Below are 25,153 nucleotides of genomic sequence, written 5' to 3'. Positions count from 1 at the left end.
TTAATAGGCTTGCATCCTTTCCTGTCATAAGGGTATCAGGGTATGACAAAGTGTTTTCATGTAAATAAAAATAGAAAAAGCAAGAAATACTCAACAGGTTTGGCAGCATTGTGAAGAAACAGAAGTCAAGTCAGTTGACATTTCAGATTCAAGACCGTTCCTCAGTTTTGCTGGGTATTTTATGAATGTCCAACCTTCATTCCAATTAATGCCCATCAATGAATGGCAGGCATTGTATACTATCTGTCGAATAATGCGTTGGATAAAAATGTGTTTTTATAACGTTACAGGGTTGTTGCTAAAATACAATATTTTATCAGTGTACTGTAGCAGCCAAGAACTTTCCATTAGTGGTCTCTCATGTGGGTTACATACTTTCCAAATACAAAGTCTACAATGCACCTGTAAAAGGCATATGATGCATAGTAAAATTACTATTCAGCCAGTTACATTACTGTAACCATTCATTTTGCAGCCCTAGCCATTTTTTTAAATTGAAACTCATTAGGGTTATTGACCATTTTAGCATTCCAACTTCTGTTGCAACTGATTTCTACCCATTATGAAATGAACATAATCACATATTCAAGGGTTACTTCAGGTTCAATATGTTAATTTCATTATATGAGGTTACCTGGCAACTCACCAAGTAGAACAGGGCCCCATAATCTTAGCCTACTGTATTCCCTGTTTTTAATTACTGATGTGGTTCAAGATGTTTGAGAGCAGTTACAACTTTAAAGAGGGGTATAGTTACAGAAGAGTCAAGGCTTTGGAAACCCCTGGGCTTCAAACCCAAAATGTAACAGTAGATCCTTTTATAATTTAATGTTCCGAAATACCATCCACATTTGTGGCTCCTTAAGAGAATTGTATAAAAGATTTCCGGCTTATAGCCTGTTTTTTGTAACCCCAACTGCTGAAAGTTAATACACCACAATTAAAACAATTGTACTATTTTTAAGCCACTGCATTTATTTAAATTGGTGCAGATTTATATAGGATTTGCCGAAATTTAACTGGCATCACCAGTTGCCACTCAAAACAGCACCATTTTTAAAAATCAAATTCACATGGCTTTGTTAATTCTCCCTCAGAAGACATTCAAGTGACCATCATTTGTTATTGTAATTCCCAATAAGAAAACTAAGGTGCAATATTAAACTAGCATCGTAAGAGTAGATTTAAGGTTAAGGGAGATGCACAAAAGTTTAGGTGTGATAGTTTGAGATGAACCTACATGGTTTTATAAAACTAAGAAACATAGCTGAAATACCATAGCTCACAGTGCTGTCACCATTTCCAAAAGTGAAAATGAAGAGGAGGGGTAAATCAGGGATGAGCGATACCCAATTGATTGCAGGAGGAAGATAAAGGGAGGTCCTGCAGAAAATAATTAATGAGTCACTCTTTGCTTACCATGCTGCCAAAGTCACACCTGCCTGCAACAACTTTTAAAATCTTGGAACATTCTGAGAATGGAAAGAAAAAGGATTTCTTTTGTTTGCCACTTGTAACAAAGTGTAAATGTGCATGTATCCGTGCATGAAGAATGCACTAACAATTTCTCCACAAGTATTGAAGACAGGCTTCCCTGCTGACCATTACCCAAATACAATATCATCTTTCAGATCATCTCATCTTCAAAAATACCAGCTGCACCTTTAGCAAGCAGAATCATATGTTGCACCACTTGACAGAATCCCTAACGGTTCTGTGTAGCAATATGGAAACTAGTGAATAACAAGAAAGTGATCAAAAATGTAACATCCGTCTGGCTGAAATAATTTCATTTTAATACTTTATGTGGAAGGGGTGGGAGAAAGAGAATGTCAAAAGTAGTGTCCAAAAAGGGGAAAGTTGTATGCATGCAACCATCTACAGAATAAAGACTTTGCATTTTTACAAATCCAATTTTATTCTTTCAGTACATAAAAAGTGGGTAACTTTCAACTTCAGCAGGGGAGCTAAACTGGGGCCGTTGGATTGGGTGCCCGTTATATGTCATGCAGAATTTTAACTTTACAATGATTTGGAAAGGAAATCAGGGAGGGTATAAAATGGACAGATTGTTCCAATACTGTCAACTTTCTGCCCCCAAAGTTCACAGTGCTGTCACCATTTCCAAAAATGAAAATGAAGAGGAGGGGTAAATCAGGGTAAGTCAAAGTTCTGCCCCCATAATCTTTAAAATTAGCTTGCATTAACAATTCACATCAAGCAAAAAAAGGAACAAAATAAAATCTGTCTTGGTTATATCAAGTGTAATTGAGATATAAGTAAAGGAACTGCTAAAAAAACACTTGATTTGCCTCAAAAGATAGTGTCTTGGTATGTTATGAAATTATGTAATGAAATTATTCACCATTATAATAAACGGCAAGATACTCTTTTGACAAGATTTGGAAAGTCGAGACCTAATGTGCCTATGGAATCCCTAAGCAATTTCTAGCAAGCACCCATTAATGTAATCTTATCTACAATTATACAATCAACATTTTTCACCAGATAAGTTTAGCTTAACTCTCCTACTAAACTAACTACAAAAGGCATGTCAATTGAATCAATGTTTTTGATTAGTATCTTAAATATTTACACAAGACTCAATCTACACCAATTCAAGTTATAAATTCAAATTTTCATACATTGGAAATTAGACCAGATTACTGCATCACCTGACAATTTCCTGGGACAGGAGAAGATTGCATTCTGGTGCAGAAGTATTGACCTTTTGGAGTATGCATATTTACCAAGATGTACTAATTCGCTGAGTTAGCTTACATTGAATTAGAGAAACAGCAGCCACTTGTCTAAGTTACCAGTTATATGGGTACAGAAAATATTACTATCTTAGTGTTTGTCAAGCTGAAGGATTTCAGTTATGGAAAACAGAATCGCCTGATTTCCAAATTGGAGCAGACTGCAAAATAAATCCCCCTTTACCTTCCTCTAATGAAGCTTCTTAACTCCTTACCTCAAAAGAGCATACACACTCAATGTGAACTTTTTCTTTTTCCTTTCTCTCAACATCAACCTTCTTCTTCAGGTTCTTTCATCTTTGATGATTGGATGCAATGTTGTGCCAGTCACTTCTATTGTAAGCAACAGCATTTTTGTGACTAGGTTTCATTGCTAACTATAGTATGATATTCACTGAAGTCCCAAGATCTCCCGAGCTGACTAATCACAAGTCCACTTTGTCAGGAGAGTGCCCTAAATGTCACACATCTTGCTGGTGTCCACCTTCAGAGCCAGTGTCCTCTTACTGGGATCGTCTGCCTCTTCCATTGTTTGAGACTTTATGCACTTAGAGGGGTGACGTCCCTTATCAACAGCAGATGATTTGATAATGCCCTCACTTAATTTAGCTCATCAGCCAAGGCAAGGTATCAGGGTATGTCCGCTGTTGTGAATTACCAGCTGCTTGGAGGGATCAGTGAGAGCTGAGGACACTGTGGGGCAATGAACCTTACCCACCTGCAAAACTAGGGTGTGAGGCTGGCAATGACTTAAGTATTACTCCTAGTCCCCATATATAATTGATCTCCTAGTCTCAGTAAAATTAATGCTAAGTTAAGGATACCTTTGGGAAAGTAGACAGGCAGTTACCCTTTAGGAAAGTTATTTCAAACAGAACTCTTAGATGACAAAGAAAACTTGATAAATCAGCCTGAGCTAGATAAAAACTTCAACTTTAGAAATGAAAGACAGCAAGTCAATGCACATATCAAACCTTTGAATTTATCCAAATCATCTTCTGCATGCATATTAACTGGTTTTAAAGGAGTTCTGCTGACTGTACCTTTGAATGAAGTGAAGAGAAATAAAAAAGAAATATCTATTCAGGGAAAGAACAAATTATGAAACTCCAGTGAATACTTGATAAGTATGTAATAAGGATTGATAGACAATTCTTTACACCTCATCTCAATTCCTTTCCTAAATTAATGATTAAGCTACTCAAATGTTTTCTAGTTTTATAGACTTAGTTTCTGATTTTACTTAACTCTTGCATAGTTTTGTTTCATCCAATACATTCCAGTTTGAAAAAAAATTAGCCCTATTGCACTATACTGTCTTTCTGTTCCCAAAGTGGTTCCATTGTTACATTATTTATCTATCAGAGTTTATTGACCTGTATAGAATGTTCTACACATGCTGAGTGATTCTCAAACAATAAATCATTTGTTTCAGCTTATTTAGCTTCTGTAAAAGTTTTGAAATTAATCTCGTGGCAGAAGAATAACAAAGCCAAACAACTGATATGATTTCTATTCTTTATGCAAAGAACAGTGACAACAGGCAAGTAAAACTTACAGGATCATCACTGAATCAGCAACTGAAATCTAAACTATGGTGGTGCAAAAGTTACTGCACCAAACAGAAGGTTTATGTTTACTCCAGATCTGCAAGAACATTTTTCCTTTTCACCTTAGTTGGCTAAAACTATGCAATTTCTCTACGTATGGAAGTTCACATAGCACATTGGACTGCATGGATCTTAACTACATGGGTTTTTTCAAATGAACATTGGGCACGTTTCTTGATTGTAAATAACATTACCAAATGTAGCCTCTCAACTACCTTCCCATTAGCAGCAACTCTAGCATTCAGTCTGGCAGCATGCAGCCTCACAGCACAGTAACTTTACCTAAAACTTGTAAATCATTCCCTCTGTTTAGGTACTACCCTCCTCTCCACACCCCCCACTCCCACTCCCCAGCCTTCATCCAAAATTGTTACCGCCTTGGTCTATAAAAGAAAATCTGCCATTGGTGCTGCAAACTATCGATTCATTTTCAACCTTCAACTGGACCAGCGTGGCTCAGTTAGTAGCATTGTTGCCTTGCAGCCAAAAGGTTGTGGGTTCAAGCCTCACTCCAAAGGCTTGAGCAAGTAACTTTGGTGGACACCAAAGGAGTGCTTCACTGTTGGAGGGGCAGTCTTTCTAATGAGATGTTAAATCAAAGCCGTGTGTGCTCTCTTAAATGGACGTAAAAGATTTCATTACACTATTTACATAAAACAGGGGCGTGCTCCTCGACGTACTTATGCTTATTTCTCAAGCAAAACCACCGAAGTAAATATTCTGGTCATTAACAAATTGTGGCAGCTTGCTGTGTGCACACTGGCTGCTGAGTTTCCCACATTACCACAGTACAGTTCAAAAACACTTCATTGGTTGGAAAGCATTTTGAAGCATACATTCTATATTTGCTGCCTCTTACATAGGAACACAGGGCTTAGTAGCAGGATTAGTCCTTTCGGCTCTTCAAGCCTGCTCTGCCTTTCAATAAAATCATGGCTGATCTGGTTGTGGTCTCAACTTCACATACCTGTCTGCCCCTCATTAACCCTAGACTCCCTTGACTATCAAAAACCTAACTTATGAATAAATTCAATGACCTAGTATCCACAGCTTTCTGTGGAAGAGAATTCCACAGGCTAACGACCCTCATAGAAAAAAAATTCCCATCTCCGTCTTAAAAGGTAGACCACTTATTTTTAAACTGTGTCCCCTAGTTCTTGTCTCTCCTAACAAGTCCCCTCAGAATCTTATGTTTCAATAAGATCACCCCTTATTCTTCTGAACTCCAATGGGTATAGGCTTAACTTGTTAATCCTTTCTTCAACCCTTTGTAGACTCTCACCTCCTCTTGACAACTTACTGTCCTACTTATCTTGGTGTCATTGGCAAATTTAGCTGTCAAACATTCGGCCTCTTCATCCAAGCCATTGATTTAAGTTGTAAATCGTGGAGGTCCCAACACTGATCCGTGTCACTCCACTAATTTTGGCTTAACAACCCAAAAATGACCCATTTATCCATTTATCCCTACTGTCTGCTTCCTGTTAGCTAACCAATCCTTTATACATGCTAATATGTTATCCCATACATCAAGAGCTCTTACTTTGTGTAGTAACCTTTGATATAGCACCTTACCGAATGCATTCAGGAAATCCAAGCACACAATCTATAGGTACCCCCTTTATCCACCTTGCTTGCTATTTCTCAAAGTTGAATAAATTAGTCAAACATGATTTCCCTTTCACAAAACCACGTTGATTCTGCCTGATTCTATTATCGTTTTCAAAGTATCCTGCTACAACCTCCTTAATAATGGATTCTAGCAATTTTCCTATGACAGATGTTAGGTGGACTGGATTATAGTTTCCTGCTTTCTATCTCTCTCCTTTCTTGAGTAAAGGTGTTACATTTGTTATTTTCCAATTCACTGGGACCTTGTCAGAATCTGAGGAATTTTGGAAGATTATAACCAATGTCTCTACTAACACTTCTTTAAAAAGACCCTACGTTGCAGGCCTTCGGGTCCTGGGGAGTTATTAGCCTCTAGGGCAAAGCTTTTCCCTGGCGATGGTGTTTGTTTTAAGTTTCTCCCTTTACCTTCTTGATTTTCAAGTTTCTTTGGGAGGTTTTCTAAGTCTTCTACAGTGAAGACAGACACAAAACACCTGTTTCTCCAAAAAGTATCGTCCTTTTGCAGCTTTAATGCTGATTTCACCCACATTCCCATGAATATATGGTCAAAAGAGCTAAAAAGATTTTAAAATGATTACTTTGCCAGCTGTGGAGTAATCCACTCTGATATCTCCACCATCCAGCTGCTCTTCAAAACCTCTAGCAACTAGCTTTGCTTTAGTCTAATAAGTTCTATCTGCAAGAATATTGTCAGTAAAAATCTGTGACTAGGCTAGTTACCCCTTAAGTGATAGCTCAGAATAAACTCCTAACTCTCTCCAACTATCTAATTCCCCAAGTTTATTGGCAGTCACCAAAGCTTCACGATTATGAGGACTTCTCGTTCAGATGCCTTCATTTCATTGTCTAATCTGTTCAAGCTGCAGCCTCTACTTATATGTCGTCAGAACAAGTACTGAGAGATCTCCCTCTTGCATTATCAGACTCCAGTATGTGATCATTTTCTGACAAGAATCACTTTCAGACCAATTATCAGTACTTGCACTGGATTTTCGTACTTTCCACTCTTTCACTCCATTACCTTCTACAACAGGCAAACTATCACATAGAACGGAAAGCAATTTGAGATTTCACCCATTGACCAATTGATAGGCACTACATTCTTCAATCATCTGGAGTGAATTCTTTGCATGAACTGCCCATGACCAGGCTGCTGTCAACTTTACCCCTACTTAGTATTATTGTAGAAAGACAAAATCTGGTTGTCAGGCCTTCAAAATACAGAATGAAATTGTTGTGGTCTTTGTCTGTTTTTGATTCATGGCGACTACCCCATTAAAGTTACTAGCCAATGGAAAGCTTATAATGGGATGTGGCGACACCCTTCATACTTCTGACTCATCTTTTCTATTAGTTTGGTATAGGCTTCATCAACCACATCAACCTCTGAGAAGTTGGGTGAGAAAATTATCAATGCAATTTTAAAACAGGTGACCGATAGCTCGGGGTCATGCTTGTGGACTAAAGGGAAATGTTACACAAAGCAGTCACCCATTTTGCATTTGGTCTCCCCAATGTAAAGCTGACTGCATGGTAAGCAGTACCTTCAGTTCGCTGACATAAGGCAGGTCTGACCCATAGTGCCATGATCTCAACCAAAGGTATGTAATTTATGGCAAGTCCTGAATCCACCCCAGCTGGAACGGGGATTGAACCCTGGGCTATTGACACTAATATGACCCACAATAAACGTCCAGCCAACTGAACCAAGGAGTCCGAGTTGATTTGACAACATACATTTCTACATGTGTTGTGCAGTCTGAAGCTATGAATAGTGATTGTACAGGCTCCAATTTCTTTCCATCATATGGCTGGCCAGGAATCTCTCCCACTCTTACCGCCTGCCATTGGTGTATGTTGGAAGGGTTTACAAGTGGATACTCAACCCGTTTGCCCACATCATGGATGCGCCTTCCTTGGCTATCAAGTCCTGATGTGGAGCTTGAACCCAGAAATTCTGGCTTAGAGGCAGGGACGCTACCACTGTGCCAAAAGACTTCCTCTGAATATGGTATACTAAACTGAAAGAAGTACAAGTAAATTGCTATTTAATGGAAGGAGTGATTGGGGTCTTGACAGTCAGGAGAAAGAACAGGCAAAAGGGTAGGTGTTGCATGCCAGTCACCTGTTATTTTAATTATCCACCTTGCTTTCGTGCTGACCTCTCTGTCCTCAGTCTGCTGCAGTGTTCTAATGAAGTTTAACATAAGCTTGAGGAACAGCATTTCATCTTTCTATTTTGTACTTTTCAGTCTTCTGGACTTGGCACTAAATTCAACAATTTCAGACTGCTCTTTTCTTTCGTTTCCTTTTCTTTGTATGTTTCCATTTTTCTCTTTTTTTTTTTGCTTTTTTGTGGTGGTACACCTGTTCCAGGCACATCTTTTGTTTCTTTGTTTTTTTTTTCTTGCCTCATCACCACTCCCAACGACACTGCATAACTAATCCTTCAAACCTATTATATTTACAATCTTTTCAAGTTCTAAAGAAAAGGTAATTGACCTCAAATGTTAACTCTGTTTCAGTCTCATCAGATGCTACCAGACCTATCCTTTCAGATTTTCGACATCCACGGTCTTTGCTCTTCTATCTCCAAATTGAATTTTGTCAATCTTCTATACAAATCTGTTAAAGTTCATGATATATTCCTCCATTGAATATTCATCTGTTTTCCAGAATCTTTCAAAGTCTGACTATGCCTCAGACATTTAGCAGGTCATCTTTCTTGTAAATTTCATCCAAGAACACTAATAGAAGATCCAAATCTTCATCAGTAGCCAACTGACAGGCATTCAGTTCACAAAAGACATTAGTTCTGATTTTACTTCTTGTAGGAAGTGTCAATGCCAAGGCTATGACCTGTTACCTCTTTGCAGGGAGGTAATCCGTGACCACATAATGCACTTTATTCTTCCACTGGTCATAAGGTTCAGACTCAGAACATCGGAGGGTAATCATACCCCAACAATTTACCCCTCCTTACTTTCTGCTGTTTTTTCACAATGGTTACTGGTGGTTTTTTTGAGAGACATTTTTAAAGTTTCCAGCCTTTACCTTTAGGCAACCATTCTCTGTTACCAGGCTATTTTCCAGAAAGCCAGTTGGTACTGGAGATAACCTTTTCTCAGTCTTACACTTATTTTTAGAGTTAAACATTATAAGCATGCGCCTCCTAACACAACCGCCCCATAGTTTCAATAAGTATCTCTTTATATGTGCTCAAATGAAACCTCAAGTTAATGCTCACCACCCATATGCAATTAAAATACAATTAACGTGCAGTCTTGGATGGACTGCACTTTCCTCTAATTAAACACTGGGAAGACCCAAGGCATCGTATTCAGTCCCTGTCATAAATTACATATTCTTGCCATGGTCTGGGATTGAAGTAGAATGTTCATAATGACAGCATTTTATTTGATCCCAAACTGACCTACTGTCTCCATGTCCAATGGGTCCATTTCTACCTCAATAAAACTGCCTGCGTCTGCCCTACCTCAGCCCATACGTTGCTGAAATTCCTAAGCATGCCTTTCCCAACTCCAAACTTGAGTATTCCAATGCTGTCCCACCCAGCCTCATGTTCCATGTTCTACAAGCTTCAGCACATCCTGCTGCTCGTATTGTGCCTTTACCTGCTAACCCATAAATCATCAACATTGGCTACTGGTCCCCCACGTCTTCAATTCGAAATGCTTATCCTCATTGTCAAACTTGTTCATGGCCTTGCGCCTCCCTATAATTCTAAACTCTTCCAGCCCTACAATCATTGCAGGAGAACTCTCTATTCTTCCAACTTTGATTTCTTATGCATCCATTCCTTCACATCACCATTGTCAAATGCGCCTTCAGCCATCTATGTCCAAGGCTCTGAAGTTGAAATAACCTTGGAAAGTTTCTGTAGTGTATTCTGTAGATGGTATGTGCTGCAACGATTATGGTGGAAGAGGAGGATTGTGCGTTCAATAACATGGGTTTATTTACACTGGACTTTTAATGTAAAAAAATGCCTCAAGATTTCGGGTTAGGGGAAAAAGTGATGCCAAACCAAAGAAGAGGATATTGAATCACAGAATCGTTATGGCGGAGGCGGCAACCATTCGGCCCACTGCCTGCACCGATGATGCAAAACATGGGTGCATTTTAAGGGGATCTTCAGGAGAAGATGAATAATAAAAGGCATAATTCTAGAATTGCTGACACCTACAAAAGAAATAAAAAATCTGCAGCTTGGACTGAGCGAAATAATAAGAACTTCCTTGCACCAATTGTACAATAGGTTGATTAGAGATGAATTGTCCTTTTAAAATCAGATTACTCTTGGCAGAGACAATAGGTATCCTTTGCAGTTCATTTTTCTTCTTCCACTTGGGTTAAACATTATTTTTCCAAATAAGATATCTAGATCTGAGCGTGCAATCATAATTCTACGCAAATTAAAGTAAGATACAATTTATTTGAAATGAAAATTAAATTAAAAATTTTACATTTAGGAAGGGAAAAACGTTTAAAGATAATTATTGGATTTAAATGCATTCTCATCTATACTAAAGATTTTTAGTTGACCAGATCTCCCATGGCGTTAATCACTGAGTCAAATGGTATGTTGGTCTTTATTGCAAGAGGCTTTTAGTACAGAGGTCTTGCTGCAATTGCATACAGAAACATAGAAACTAGGAGCAGGAATAGGACATTTGGCCCTTCGAGCCTGCTCCTCCATTCAATATGATCATGACTGATCCTCTATCTCAACGACATATTCCCACTTTCTCTCCATACTCCTTGATGGCCCTAATGTCCAAAAATTTATCAATTTCTTTCTTGAATATACTCAGTGACCAGGCCTCCACAGCCTTCTGTGGTAGAGAATTCTACAGGTTGACCATCCTCTGAGTGAAGAAATTTTTCCTCATCTCAGTCCTCAATTGCCTGCCCCGTATCCTGAGACCGTGGCCCCTGGTTCCAGGTTCCCCAAACAGAGGAACATCCTGCATCCAGTCTTTCTAGCCCTGTTTGAAAAGTATAAAATTTCTATCAGATCACCTCTCATTCTTTTAAACTCTAGTGAATACAGGCTCAGTCGAACCAATCTCTTCTCATACGACAATCCTGCCATTGCCGGTATATCCTTTCTTAGGTAGGGAGACCAAAACTGCACGCAATACTCCAGGTATGGTCTCACCAAGGCCCTGTATAAATGCAGTAAGACATCCTCACTTCTGAACTCAAATCCTCTTGCAATGAAGGCCAACTTACAATTACTTACTTGTAAGTTGGCCTTCATTGCAAAAGGATTTGAGTTCAGAAGTGAGGATGTCTTCCTAATTGCTTGCTGTTTACTTTCATTAATTGGTGTACAAGGACACCCAGATCCCTTTGTACATACACATTTTCCGAACATATCACCATTTAAATAATGCTCTGCCTTTCTGTTTTCCGCACCGAAGCGTATTACTTCATATTTATCTATGTTATACTGCATCTGTCATGTGTTTGCCCCCATACTCAACTTATCTAAATCGTCCTAAAGCTTCCTTGCATCCTCCTCCAAACCACGCCCAGTTATATGTCATCAGCAAGCTTGCATTTGGTTCCCTCATGCAAGTCATTTATATATATTGTGAATAGCTGGGGCCCAAGCACTGATCTCTGCAGTACACCACTAGTCACTGCCTGCCACTCAGAAAAAGATCCATTTATTCCCTGTTTCCGTCCTGGCAACCAATTCTCAATCCATGCCAGTATATTACCCCCAATCCCATGTGCTTTAATTTTGCCCACTAGCCTCTTATGTGGGACCTTATCAAAAGGCTTCTTGAAATCCAAATACACTGATTTTCCCATATCTATTCTACCAGTTACATCCTCAAAAAACTCCAGTAGCATGATTTCCCTTTCATAAACCCATGCTGACTTTGTGTTATCCCATTAATGCTTTCGAAGTGTTCTGTTACCATGTCTTTTATAATAGACTTTAGCATTTTCCCCACTACTGATGTTAGGCTAACTGGTCTGTAGTTCTGTTTTTTCTCTCCCTCCTTTTTTAAATAGTGGGGTTACATTTGCCACCCTCTAAACTGTAGGAACTGTTCCAGAGTCTATAGAATTTTGGAAGATGACTACCAATGCATCCAGTATTTCCAGGGCCATTTCCTTTAGTACTCTAGGATATAGATTATCAGGCCCTGGGATTTTTCAGTCTTTAACCCCATTGATTTCTCTAGCACCATTTTTTTACTAATACTGATTTTCTTCAATTCCTCCCTCTCACTGGACCCTTGGTTCCCTAACATTTCTGGGAAATTATTTGTGTCTTTGTTTGTTAAGACAGAACCAAAATATGTGTTCAATTCTTCTGCCATTTCTTTGTTCCCCGTTATAATTTTCCCCGTTTCTGACTGTAAGTCACCTACGTTTGTCTTTGCTAATCTTTTTATCTTCACATATTTATAGAAGCTTTTACAGTTAATTTTACTGTTCCCTGCAAGTTTACTCTCATACTCCATTTTCCCCTTCTTGATCAATCTTTTATACCCTCAGTGAGACCACACCTGGAGTATTGTGGAGGATATACTTGTCAAAGAGAGAGTTCAGCGAATGTTCACCAGACTAATTCCTGGGATGGTGGGGTTGCCCTATAAGGAGAGGCTGAGGAGACTGGGCCTGTATTCCGTAGAATCTAGAAGAATGAGAAGTGATCTCATTCAAATGTACAAAATTCTTACAGGGATGTGCAGGAAGTATATTTCCCCTTGCTGGGGAGTCTAGAACCAGGGGACACAGTCTCTGAATAAGGGGTAGGCCATTTAGGGTTGAGATGACGAGGAACTTTTTCACTCAGAGGCTGGTGAATATTTAGAATCCTCTACCCCAGAGGGCTGTGAAGGCTCAAGCATCGAGTACGTTCAAGACAGAGATCAACAGATTTTCAGATATTAAGGGCATCAAGGAATAGAGATAGGCCATTTAAAATGCCATTTAAGTAGATGATCAGCCACCATCTAATTGAATGGCGAAGCAGGCTTAAGGGGTCGAATGGCCTACTTCTGCTCCTATTTCCTATGTCCCTATGGTGTTATGGGAATTATTATTAGGGACATTAACTTATTTGCATTTAGGGGTGACTCTAGGATCAGCCAGTACCTGAATTTGTCTTAGGTTCTCCTAGTATTTTGAGAGGGGTTCCAGGTCTGGGGACACCAGGAAAGGAGGGGAGGGAGGGACATGTGAATGTGGGGGAAATTGGATCTGAAATGCCTTTGGCCCCTACTGAGGGAGGACTCAAAACCTCCTTCCCTCAAATGCATTCCTGCGCTTCCTGATCAGCATCATCCCTGGCCAGGTCCATTTTGTATCCTTAAATAAACTTCCTGGACTGTTTTCCTCCATTTTCAGCTGTTTCTGGTTTTTATGCACCTGCCTTAGATTTTCTACTCCTTAAAAAAAACGTATGGAAAGTTACAGAAATGGAGTCTGAATTTTCCTGATGTGCACCAGGAGCACTGAATCATAGAATTTACTCTTTAGTTTAAAACTGGTGAGTTTGCCAATTTGTACAGCAACAAAAAATTCTGTAAGTTAAACAAATAACTTCACAAATGTTCATCCTGAAGCCTCAGAAACAGAGAAATGATTAACCTGTCTTTTAAAAATGGTAATAAGGTTAGTAACTGAAAAATGTCCTATCTTGTTAAATAATTTCCCTGGTCCCTTTTGCCAATAAGGAAACCACACCATTTCTAATTACAGGTGTTGCTTGGACAGTTCAGAATTGAAAGCCACTGTTTTAGTTATAATTAGCCTTTCCTAAAATAAGTTAGAATGCCATCTCCATTTCCTTTGAAAGACTTCAGTTAAAACACAAGAACTCTCAAATCCTGAGTTCAACCTGACTTTGAAACAAAGAGTGAGAGCCCCATTTCCATTCAGTCTGGTCTCACATCATGCCCAGACTCCAGATTTGGGCTGCATTTACTTCAATCATTTTTCATTGCACTTATGCATAATTGCAGTGTAAATGCATTCAAAGACAAATTGTTAGACTTCAGGTTAATTTCTTTTCACAAGTGTTATGGAATGAAAATATATTAATTACTTGGGACCACTAGAAAGACAAACTTTTCTGAGACCCGAAGCTATAATGAATATAGCAGAAGTGATGCAACTCAGAAGTTAAGATAATACTGGACTGATGTTTCACCAAAAAAAGATAAAGTTTGGAACATTTCTTTGTAGTCTGTCAGAAGACATGCACACAATTACCGATAGGATACTGCCACATACCTAGGTATGCATTCATTGTCCTTTTACAGCTTCATCTGGACTGCACAATAGAACAAAGCTTATTCTTTTTAAAAAAAAATACTATAGTTACGAAAAAGTTAACATTCAGGTGCAGCAAACAAGGTGGCAAATGGGTGGTGGTTTTAGTTTATTCATACCTAAATCAAAATACACAGCATGGACAATTACTATGTACGTATAGTGAATTATTGCGCATGCAACATCAAAAAAAGGATTCAGGGTTTAAAAAAAAACGGAAGTCCTACTTACCTTGAACTAGGTTGCAAATGTATACAACAAATTATAGAAAGGGAACCACTTACTCTTTTTGTCTCCTCGATTTGTTTTCAAAAAGTTCATTGAGGCAAATGGCTACCTGACCCAGGAATTTATCCAGCCCAACCAGTGAACGGTGCATGACAATCAGGTGGAGGATGTATTTCTCCGGGGTTCCCTGCAGCAGAAGCCCAGGAAACTCGAAGGACACTTCCTCCTTCCATATTGGGCACAAGGTTTTCTCCGCCACGGAGGTCGAATATTTCTCCTTGCCCAGTTGGATGATGGTGTACGTGTCATTGGTGCCGCTTTTGCCTTTGGGGTTGAGATCCCGGGCTTGCATGACAGTCACTTGGACATGGGTAGGGAACCATGTCTGCGACTGCTCCGCCAGCATCATCTGTCTCTCTATTTTTGTTCAATTATCTCATTTGAAAATGCGCAAACTCGGCGTACATTCAAGCTCAAGGGTGTCTTGGACGTCCTGGCGATATCACCTTCACATTCCCTCACTGCTGCCGGAATATAAAAGGCCGAAATATGAGGAAAAACCCAGGCTCTCCCTCGGCTCCCATCCTGGCCGCGTCCTGATTGGGGAGGGAACGGGTCAGAGGTTAGAGTTGAAACTCTCCCCGTTTCCCATAGCAACGCACTTGGCTTCGGGAACACAGAGGATTTGTCCTGGGTGCCACTGCAAGGCCTGCATTTCAAACGATTCTTCGAGGTAAGCAGAGCATTTACACTAAAAGAATAAATGTGAGATGCAGGGAAAGCTCGTGTATAACTGCCTGAATGGAATTAGGATGTACGTTAAACATTATCAAGTAAACCTCAGGGGTAAAGCTGATTGAAAATCTCATTTGAACAGAAGGAGCTGTGTTTATTTTTAAGAGTGCTGAAATGCATTAAATTAGGATCCGTTTTTCTTTTTGGGTGCCCCTTAACCAGTTTTGTGGTTTCCCCTAATCTTGAAACTCCAACTCAGTTCTGAGGACAATCAGATATTATTGGTTGGACCCCTATTTTCTGCAGGCACATGGGGTCATTCCTATTGGTAACATCACACAGCACATTAATAGAGGATGAAATCAACCTCAAGCCGGTAACAAAGTTGCATTTTTTAATTAACAATCCAAATTTTGAGATTCCTATATGTCCCCAGTGTAAATAGAGGAGTTTTGAATAAAAGAGCACATCCCATTGTTAGTTTCTCTTTCTCAGAATTCATAGTTTTCATTTGGATAGTGATAATGTGGTGTAGATAATATGTTGTGCCATAATTTGTCATTCTTTTCAAAAGAAAAGACATATTTCTCAAAATTGCGACATAGACCTTTTCTGCTAATAAACACAAGAAGGATCTCTAATTACTTGTAATAGAAAATGTACCATTACTTCTGATACATTTCCTCTAAAGCTAAATAGCATCCATTTATTGTTGGTAAACATAAAACAATAGTTATAAAGCACTGTGTAAAGTAATTATGTTATAGCAAAAACTTGCATTTATATAGCAACTTTCACAACTTCAGGATGACCCACAGCCAGTGGAAGTGTAGCCACTGTTGTAATGCAAGAAATACAAATATTGTTTGTTTGTACAAATAAAGCAATAGATATAAGATGTTATGTAATGTGCTTAAGTAGTTATATCTAAAAAGCTGCATTTATAAAGCACCTTTCATCACTTCAGGACAGCCCAAAGCTACAGCCAATGAAATATTTTTGAAGTGTACTCACTGTTGTAATGCAGGAAACACAGCAGCCAATTTGCACACAGCAAGCTCCCACAAACGTCAATGTGATAATGACCAGATAATCTGTTTTTGTGAAGTTGATTGAGGGATAAATATTGACCAGGACAGTAGGGATAACTTCCCACTCTTCTTTGAAAACAGAGCCATATGATCTTTTATGTCCAACTGAAAGATCAGATGTAACCTCAATTTAATTTATCATCGGAAAGGCAGCACCTCCTCAGTATTGCGCTGGAGTATCAATCTAGAATTGTGTGCTCCAATTTCTGGAGTGGGACTTGAATTGCAACTTTATGACTGCTGGCTCAGAGGTGAGAGCGCTACCAACTGAGCCATGCCTGCCTGCTACAGTAAGTAGGGTGTAGGACTAATGGTAGGATATCCATTACATATAAAACATACTTTTATTGGTAACGCTCTTGTTAAGTGCCTTGGGATGTCATGCTATTTTAAAGACACTCTACAAATGCATAATATAAACTGGAAATACTCAGCATTTCAGGCAGCATCTGTGAAGAGAAATAAAGTTAATGTTTCAGGTTGATGCAGTTTCATCAGAACAGATTTTTGTTACATAATTGCATGTTGTTTTATCATTTGCTGTGTTTTGTTGTCGGGTGTTGGATTCCATTCGGTAGGTCTTAATGAAGTCTTATACTACACCTCTCCCCAAGTCTTTATCTAATGTATTTCAAGTTATTCTAGTTTATCCCATGTATTTACATAATTATTACTACCCCATCTTCCCCCTTCAAGTCTCTTGAGTTCATAGGCCTGGAAGCCTTATAATCATACTATAACTCATTCACACTACTGTCAGGGGAGTGGTAGGCTCTGTCGTTGCAGTAAACTCTGTTGATTTGCAGGTTGTTCTGGCCTTGGGTATCTTTTCATCCTCTTTTTCCATTCCTTGGTATGGAACTACTCTTTGTTGATTTGGCAGTTGTGGTGATAGCTAGTTGTTGATTTATCCTGTTTTTTCCAGGGTGGGTGAACACTGTGCTCCTCCTCAATGTTTTTTTTTTTCTCTTCTTTCATTATGCAGCTCACCATGTTGCATATGAAGTTCATGTTTCAATAATGGAACCTTCATTCCACTCATTTCACAATTTTAGCTAAATGTTTGATCACTTCCTTTTCAAGTTGTTTTTTGAACTTATGAATTCTTTCATTCAGCTCAGCAACAACTCTGGTAAATTGAGTTGTTTTTGTTTCAGAGTTATCTGTGGAACTCTTATATAAGTTCAACAACTTCACCTTCGCATTGAGTTCTTTTTGGAATCTTTCTTCCATGGCCACTGACTGCTTCTTAGACTCTTTCAATTCATTTGTTAGATCTTCAAGCTGTTCTGCAGAATTCACCTTTTCTGCTTTCAAAGTCTGGATTTGCTCTTCCATACTGTGCATCTCATCCTTCATGTTGTTCAGATTGGACCGAAGTTCATCAGTTTTTGTTGTTAATTCTGCTTTCAAGCAAGTGTTCTGATTCCATCAGCAATTATTTCTCCTGTTCCTGGCATTTTGCGCAATACTTACTAGAGACTTCTAATGCTAAAGTTCATCAAGTTTTAATTGAAGATCCATTTTTGTTGAATTTGTTTCTACAAGTTCATCATTTAAGCATTTCAAGTCCTCTTTCAAATATTCTACTTCCTGTGAGTGACGTTACAGTATTCTCATTAGTTCTTGTTTTTCCTTATCAAACGTATCTTTCGTATGTGAAAGTTAATTCTCCACATCGATTACTTTTACCTTGGCAGAGTATAATTCCTCTGTGCTATCGTTAAAACTCTCATTCTGTAATTGTGCTCCTGCTGATTGTTTTTGAGACTGCTCATGCTCTTTTGGGGGAACTTCTATTTTCTCCTGCCATTCTAGGTTCTTGGATTTTCACCTCCTCATATACCTCCTGGGAAATGTAATCTTTTTCCAAGTTTTCTTCCAAATGTCCAACCATTTTCTTCAGTTCTGTAGTCTTTTTCTTGTAGCTCTGACACTTCAAAATTTTGTTTGTTCGGATCTTGAACTGTTTGGTACATTGACAACTTTAATGTCTCATGTGTTTTCAAGGGTATATACTCAGCTTTCAAATCTTCCAATTGAGTTCTGATACAAAAATTTTCCAACTTTATTTCATTTTCCTTTTCCGGCTTTGTTATTTTGGGTTTTATCAGATAGCTTTCCTTCATTCACAGCCAGCTGCTCACTCTGCATCATCATCTGTAGTGGCAGTTCAGGTAATATGTCAAAATAGATATATTTTTGAGAATTCCGGTAAGCTCCCTGGCACCCTCATGGTGTTTTACTGGGGCTTTTCTGTGCCTCTTTTTAAGCTCTGTGCACTTCACAACTTTTAAAAGTTTTAGCTCATCCCTACTAGGTCTGCTGACTTTGCACTCTGGGACTTGAAGCTGGACTTCCAAGAGATCCTATGGAGTCTTCTGCTGCAATGAAGAATTTTGAATTTCTGCCTTCAGCTTCCAAGCCTCTCTTTGGAGCTTTTCCCTGGCAATTTTCCTCAGCGCATCTGCCTCTCGAGCTTTCCTTCAGGTCGGATTACTTCTTCGAATTTTTCTTTAATCTTGCAGGATTTTAAATTTTCCTGGCATTGTTTGTGATCTTTTGGGTTTTTTCATTCGCTGCCACCATGTTGTAGGGCGTTGGAAGCCATTCAGTAGATCTTAGTGAAGTCTTCATGGTCTTAAGCAGGTAAACTGTATGTATTTCTTAACTACAGGAAATATGTATATGTGTGTGTGTGTATATATATATATATATATATATACATACATACAGACATACATATGTCCTGTAGTTAAGAAATATATACAGTAAAGGGTTCAAGCTAGGAGCTATCTCCATACTTATTTGTGCACATGACCCTGCTCAACACTAGACTAACCCACTAGACTAACCCCTAGGTGCAGGTCATGTGTTCTCTTACGTCACTGTGTGGTTGGTACTGTACTGAGTCCCATGTTAACCTATATGTGCCAGACCCTGATATTACGTGTTTAGACCTAATTTCAAAACTGTATTCAGTTTTGGTCCCCTCCCATGATGAGTGATGTTCAGGCTTTGGAAAAAGGTTAATAGGCTGGCCACAAGAACGATTCCCATTTAAAACTTCTTAGCTGCCCAGATGGGATTAAAGAACTGGATCTATATACTTGTGAGAAGTGACATTTTCATTGTGGTCCTAAAATAAGAAGGGACTAGATTCTCTGCATATTGACATTGTTTCAGTTAGATACATTGGGGAGGACCAGGGCCACGTGTATAAATTAGGCAAGGGCCCAGAGAATAGTAGACCCAGGGAAACAGTTACCGGCTTGTCCAGTGGTGCTGATTAACTGTATTCCTTCAAGGGAGCACTGAACTAGTTGCTGTCTGGTGCAGAGATTGCACCATACAGGAAGTAGTGACCAAATAATGTTAGTCATGGCCAGTGTGACCTCGTGGAGAAGAATTTTTCCGATTTTCTTTTCCTATTGGCTTTTGTTTCTTGATGTAGTCTTTCGCTTTTCCTAGCAGATATCTTTATCTCAGCAGGGCTCTTTATCTAGTGCATAATTCATTACGTGTAGATGAGACAAGATAGACAGACAAGCTGTTTGCTTTGTGTACAAAGATAAAAACAAAAAACTGCAGATGCTGGAAATCCAAAACAAAAACAGAATTACCTGGAAAAACTCAGCAGGTCTGGCAGCATCGGTGGAGAAGAAAAGAGTTGACGTTTCGAGTCCTCATGACTCTTCAACAGAACTTTCTTTACAAGGAGAGGGAAATATAAGCTGGTTGGGGGGGGTGGGGTAGTGGAGGGGGCTTGTTAGGATAGGAGCAGATCATCAAATGATGTCACAGACAAAAGAACTAAAGAACACAGAGGTGTTGAAGTTGGTGATATTATCTAAACGAATGTGCTAATTAAGAATGGATGGTGGGGCACTCAAGGTATAGCTCTAGTGGGGGTGGGGGAGCATAAAAGATTTAAAAATAATGGAAATGGGTGGGAAAATAAAAATCTATATAAATTATTGGAAAAAAAAAACAAAAGGAAGGGGGAAAAAACAGAAGGGTGGTGGGGATGGAGGAGGGAGCTCAAGACCTAAAGTTGTTGAATTCAATATTCAGTCCGGAAGGCTGTAAAGTGCCTAGTCGGAAAATGAGGTGCTGTTCCTCCAGTTTGCGTTGGGCTTCACTGGAACAATGCAGCAAGCCAAGGACAGACAAGTGGGAAAGAGAGCAGGGTGGAGTGCTAAAATGGCAAGCGACAGGGAGGTTTGGGTCATTCTTGCGGACAGACCGCAGGTGTTCTGCAAAGCGTTCGCCCAGTTTACGTTTGGTCTCTCCAATGTAGAGGAGACCGCATTGGGAGCAACGAATACAGTAGACTAAGTTGGGGGAAATGCAAGTGAAATGCTGCTTCACTTGAAAGGAGTGTTTGGGGCCTTGGACGGTGAGGAGAGAGGAAGTGAAGGGCCAGGTGTTACATCTTTTGCGTGGGCATGGGACGGTGCCATAGGTGGGGGTTGAGGAGTGATGGAGGAGTGGACCAGGGTGTCCCGGAGGGAACGATCCCTACGGAATGCCAACAGGGAGTGCGAAGGGAAGATGTGTTTGGTGGTGGCATCATGCTGGAGTTGGCGGAAATGGCGGAGGATGATCCTTTGAATGAGGAGGCTGGTGGGGTGATAAGTAAGGACAACGGGGACCCTATCATGTTTTTGGGAGGGAGGAGAAGGCGTGAGGGCGGATGCGCGGGAGATGGGCTGGATACGGTTGAGGGCCCTGTCAACGACCGTGGGTGGGAAACCTCAGCTAAGGAAGAAGGAGAACATGTCAGAGGAACTGTTTTTGAAGATAGCATCATCGGAACAGATGCGACGGAGGCGAAGGCACTGAGAGAATGGGATGGAGTCCTTACAGGAAGCGGGGTGTGATGAGCTGTAGTCGAGGTAGCTGAGAGTCGGTAGGCTTGTAATGGATATTGGTGGACAGTCTATCACCAGAGATTGAGACAGAGAGGTCACAACTCTCCACAAGTCTTTCTCGGCTACATCAATGATTACTTCGGTGTTCCTTCATGCTCTCGTCGGGACTTGGAAAAATTTATTAATTTTGCTTCCAATCTCCACCCCTCCATCATTTTCACGTGGTTCATTTCTGACACTTCCCTTCCCTTCCTTGACCTCTCTGTCTCACTTGAGGGCATTGACAGGATAATTAAAACAATTAAAGGACCTGCCCGTCCAACCTTAAGGTTGGTACGCAGGCCAGGAGCCCCGGCGGTGGGATGAGGTTTCATGTAGGGTTTTAAAAATTGTAATAAAGTTGTTATGGAAATTATGAACATGTCCCAACTCATGTGACATTGTCACATGAGGGGACATGTAAGGGAATTTTTTTTTCTATTAGTTTTTCAGATTTTATGACCACTGAATTTGTAAGATGGCTATGCTTTAAACTCACTCACTTTTCTAGAACCACTTTATTCAATTCAGGGTCGCAGGGAGTCGGAGCCTATCCCAACAGGCAGTGGGTGCTAGGTGGGGTACACCCACATACACGCACACACACAGACACACACACTGGGGGACAATTTCCCATAGCCAATCCACCTATCCAGCATGTCTTTGGACAGCGGGAGGAAGCCAGAGCATCTGGTGGAAACCCACGCAGACACTGGGTTTACACGTTCGGTGTAAACTTCACACAGACAGACACCCGGGTCCCTGGAGCTGTAAGGCAGCAGCGCTAACCACTGCGCCACTGTGTCACCCATGCTTTAAATTGTCTCTTTTAATTCAAGGTAAAAAATAGAATGTCCTGGAATGGGGGGATAGTGTAATTTTCTGCTGAACTCTACCCAGCAATAATCCCATGTGACCTGGTTACAATGGGGTAGGGGGACCAGGTCAAAACTTATTCAAAGTCAGGTGTGAACTTTAACATCTGGACACAAAGGAAAAGCAGCTGGCCTTATTACTGAAGACTCACGGACTGTCAGAGTCAGTCAGACCAAAAGCAAGTGCTGCTATGCCAGGTAGAAGAAAAGACTGCTTTTGGGTTAATTGCTAAGCAGTGTGCTGGTGAGGATGGAACCCCTGTTTGAAGGAACATAGCTTGTTGTGGAGAGTTGAGGACCAAAGAATCACCAGTGGGTGCCTTGTTGCTAGAAGTCCATTCAACTATTCTCAGAAGACTGAATGAAGACGATTTTGTTTAAAACGATACTGGAAGAGACACTGGAAGATTCACTCTTAAGGGGAAGGGAGAGGAGAGCCTATTGAATCACTGGGAGACATTTGAGACATTAAATACAAGCCTACTTATCTGCTGAGAATGAGCCACAATGCATAAACATGGCTTGGGGTTTTCGGTTGTTTTAAGAAGTTACTGGGGAACACCTTTCCTGTGGTTTAGTGTAGTAGTTGCATACTAAGCAACGTTTAGTCTATGTTGATTTTAGTATGTTTGTTACAGTAAAGGTCATAAAATGTGAAATCTTGTTGTGCAATCTCTAAGCAGATCCATAAAAACATATATGTTGACAGCACCCATCTTTACCTCACTACCACCTCTATCGACTCCTCCACTCTCTGAATTATCAGACTGCTTGTCTGATATTTGGTACTGGATAAGCAGTAATTTCCTCTAATTAAATAGTGGAAAGACCAAAGCCATTGTTTTCAGCCCCTGTTACAAACTCCAATCCCTAGCTGTTGATTCCATCTATCTACCTGGCAGTTGTCTGAGCCTGATTCAGAATGTTCACAACTTTAGTGTCATATGTGAGCCCAAGATGAGTTTCTTACCACATATCCATCCCATCACTACGACACCTCCCTAACATCATTCGACTGTGACCCTGTCTCAGCTTATTTGCCACTGAAACCCTCATCCATGCCTTTGCTGTCTTTAGATTTGATTATTCCAACTCTTCTGGCTGGCTTCCCACATTCTACCCTCCATAAGATTGACATTATGCAAAACTCTTGCTAACCGCATCCTTACCTCACACAGTCACATTCATCCATTATCCCTGTTCTTGCTGACCTACATTGGCTCCCGGTTAAGCAACACCTTGATTTTGCAGTTCTCATCCTCATTTTAAAATCCTTCCATGCCTGACGCCTCCCAATCTCTCTTAACTTCCCCTGGCTCCACAACCCTCTGAGATACCTGCTGTCCACCAATTCTGGACTCTTGCTCTTCCTTGATTTTAATTGCTCCACTGTTGGTGACCTTGTCTTCAGCTGCTTAGGTCCTAAGTTCTGGAATTCTCTTCCTAAACCTCTCCATCTCTCTCCCTCTTTCCTCCATCTGCGCTAATATCTCCAATGCAACTACGTGTCAAATTTTGCTTCATAACACTCCAAGAAATGTTTTGGAATGTTTATTATTTTAAAGGCACTGTGTAAATACATTGGTGTTGTTGTTGACATCCTCAGCAACGACTTGTTTACTCCAAAATCACTGTTATGGGACTGTAGGCCAACTATTATTCATCAAAATACAATGCAGTTTTGTTTGCAGACAACTTAAGTGGCAATCAGTGGCTTAACAATCCTTTAGGTGCCTGTTTCTAATGCAAACTTCCACTCCTTTCCTAAGATGGTGTCTTACGCTAAACGCAGGCTAGCTCAAGGCTCCAATTGGACCACTTTGAAAGTTCTTTTGTGCTTGAAGAAACTGCCTAAAAATATCCCACCCAATCTAACACAACAGTTCCCAAACTGAGAGTCACAATCCCTGGTGGGATCACAGGGATAGCTTTTGGGGTGGCACGCTGCCCCTCCTCCGAGGTAGCAAAGCTGACTGTGGAGAGGAGACTACCCAGCCCAGGGGTGACGGGACAGCCCTGGATTCACCAGATCAATGCCGCTAGACAGCAAAGGGTGGTCAGTGAGTTCAAAGTGCTCTTCAACCTTGGAAAACACTTATGGCAGCAAGTGCCGAGCGGCCTTGGGATACTTGTGCGCTGACTTGTCACAGGCAAAGGCAAATGTATCCCAGTGACTTAATGACATGCCTGGAGGGAAGAAAAAATTAGGAGATGATGCGACTAAGCTGGGAAGGTGAATGGAGGCTTCAAACTTCGCTGTGTTTCTGCTCCTGTCTGCCTGTTGTACAAGGTCCTTACCCCAAGCTGGCTACTTTGCTTCGCAGGCACTGGCAAACTGACCAAAATGGAGTTGGGGGTTGGTAGTAGAGGGGCTCCTTACAGTGTGTGTATAGGGAGAGGGGCTGATTATTGTGTGTGTGGGGGAGAGGGGCTGCTTACTCTGTGTGTGTCTGTGTGTGTGTGTCTGTGTGTGTGTGTCTGTGTGTGTGTGTGTGTGAGAAGAGGGGTAGGTTACTGTGTGTGTGGGGAGGAGAGGTGAGAGGGGTTGATTACTGTGTCTGTGTGGGGAGTGGGGCTGATTATTGTGTGTGTTTGGGGAAAGGGGCTGATTAGTGTGTGTGTGTTTGCTTATGGCGAGGGGTAGAAGGGCTGATTTACAGTGTACATGTGGTCAAGGGGAGAGGGGCTGATTACTGTGAATGGGGAGAAGGGGAGAGAGGCAGGTTACAGTGTGCAAGAAATAAAAACAAAATGCTGGAAAAACTCAGCAGGACTGGCAGCGTCTTTGGACAAAGAAACAGAGTTAACGTTTTGAGTCCATATGTCTCTTATTAAGAGCTAAAGAGAAGTATAAATGTGATGGATTTTATACTGTTTAAGAGGGTGTGGAGCAGGTGGAGCAAAATAGAAGGTCAGGGATAGGTGGGAGTTCAGGAGAGACTGACAAAGATGCCATGGACACAAGATAAAGGGAGCATTAATGGTAGT

The 25,153-nt window shown here is 40.4% G+C and overlaps 2 protein-coding genes across 4 annotated transcripts in view; one reads left to right on the top strand and one right to left on the bottom strand.

Moving 5' to 3' along the window:
- LOC121289561 (rab11 family-interacting protein 2) overlaps nt 1-15,163 on the bottom strand; it is a 77,267-nt gene extending 62,104 nt beyond the window's left edge. For all 3 annotated transcript variants that reach the window (XR_005945604.1, XM_041209080.1, XM_041209082.1), the window contains exon 1: nt 14,608-15,163. Coding sequence is in view for 2 of the 3 variants with exons in the window: in XM_041209080.1 (XP_041065014.1) it covers nt 14,608-14,960 (353 nt within the window). In the remaining variant the exon portion in view is untranslated. The remainder of the gene's footprint in view (nt 1-14,607) is intronic.
- The window catches only part of LOC121289648, a 498,843-nt gene that overhangs the window by 153,006 nt on the left and 320,684 nt on the right, over nt 1-25,153 (top strand). The window lies entirely within an intron of this gene.

The sequence above is a fragment of the Carcharodon carcharias genome, chromosome 17 (assembly GCF_017639515.1).
Source record: "Carcharodon carcharias isolate sCarCar2 chromosome 17, sCarCar2.pri, whole genome shotgun sequence".
NCBI classification, from domain to species: domain Eukaryota; kingdom Metazoa; phylum Chordata; class Chondrichthyes; order Lamniformes; family Lamnidae; genus Carcharodon; species Carcharodon carcharias.
The sequence above is the reverse complement of the archived record's forward strand: the minus strand, read 5'-3'. Positions and strand labels throughout refer to the sequence as shown.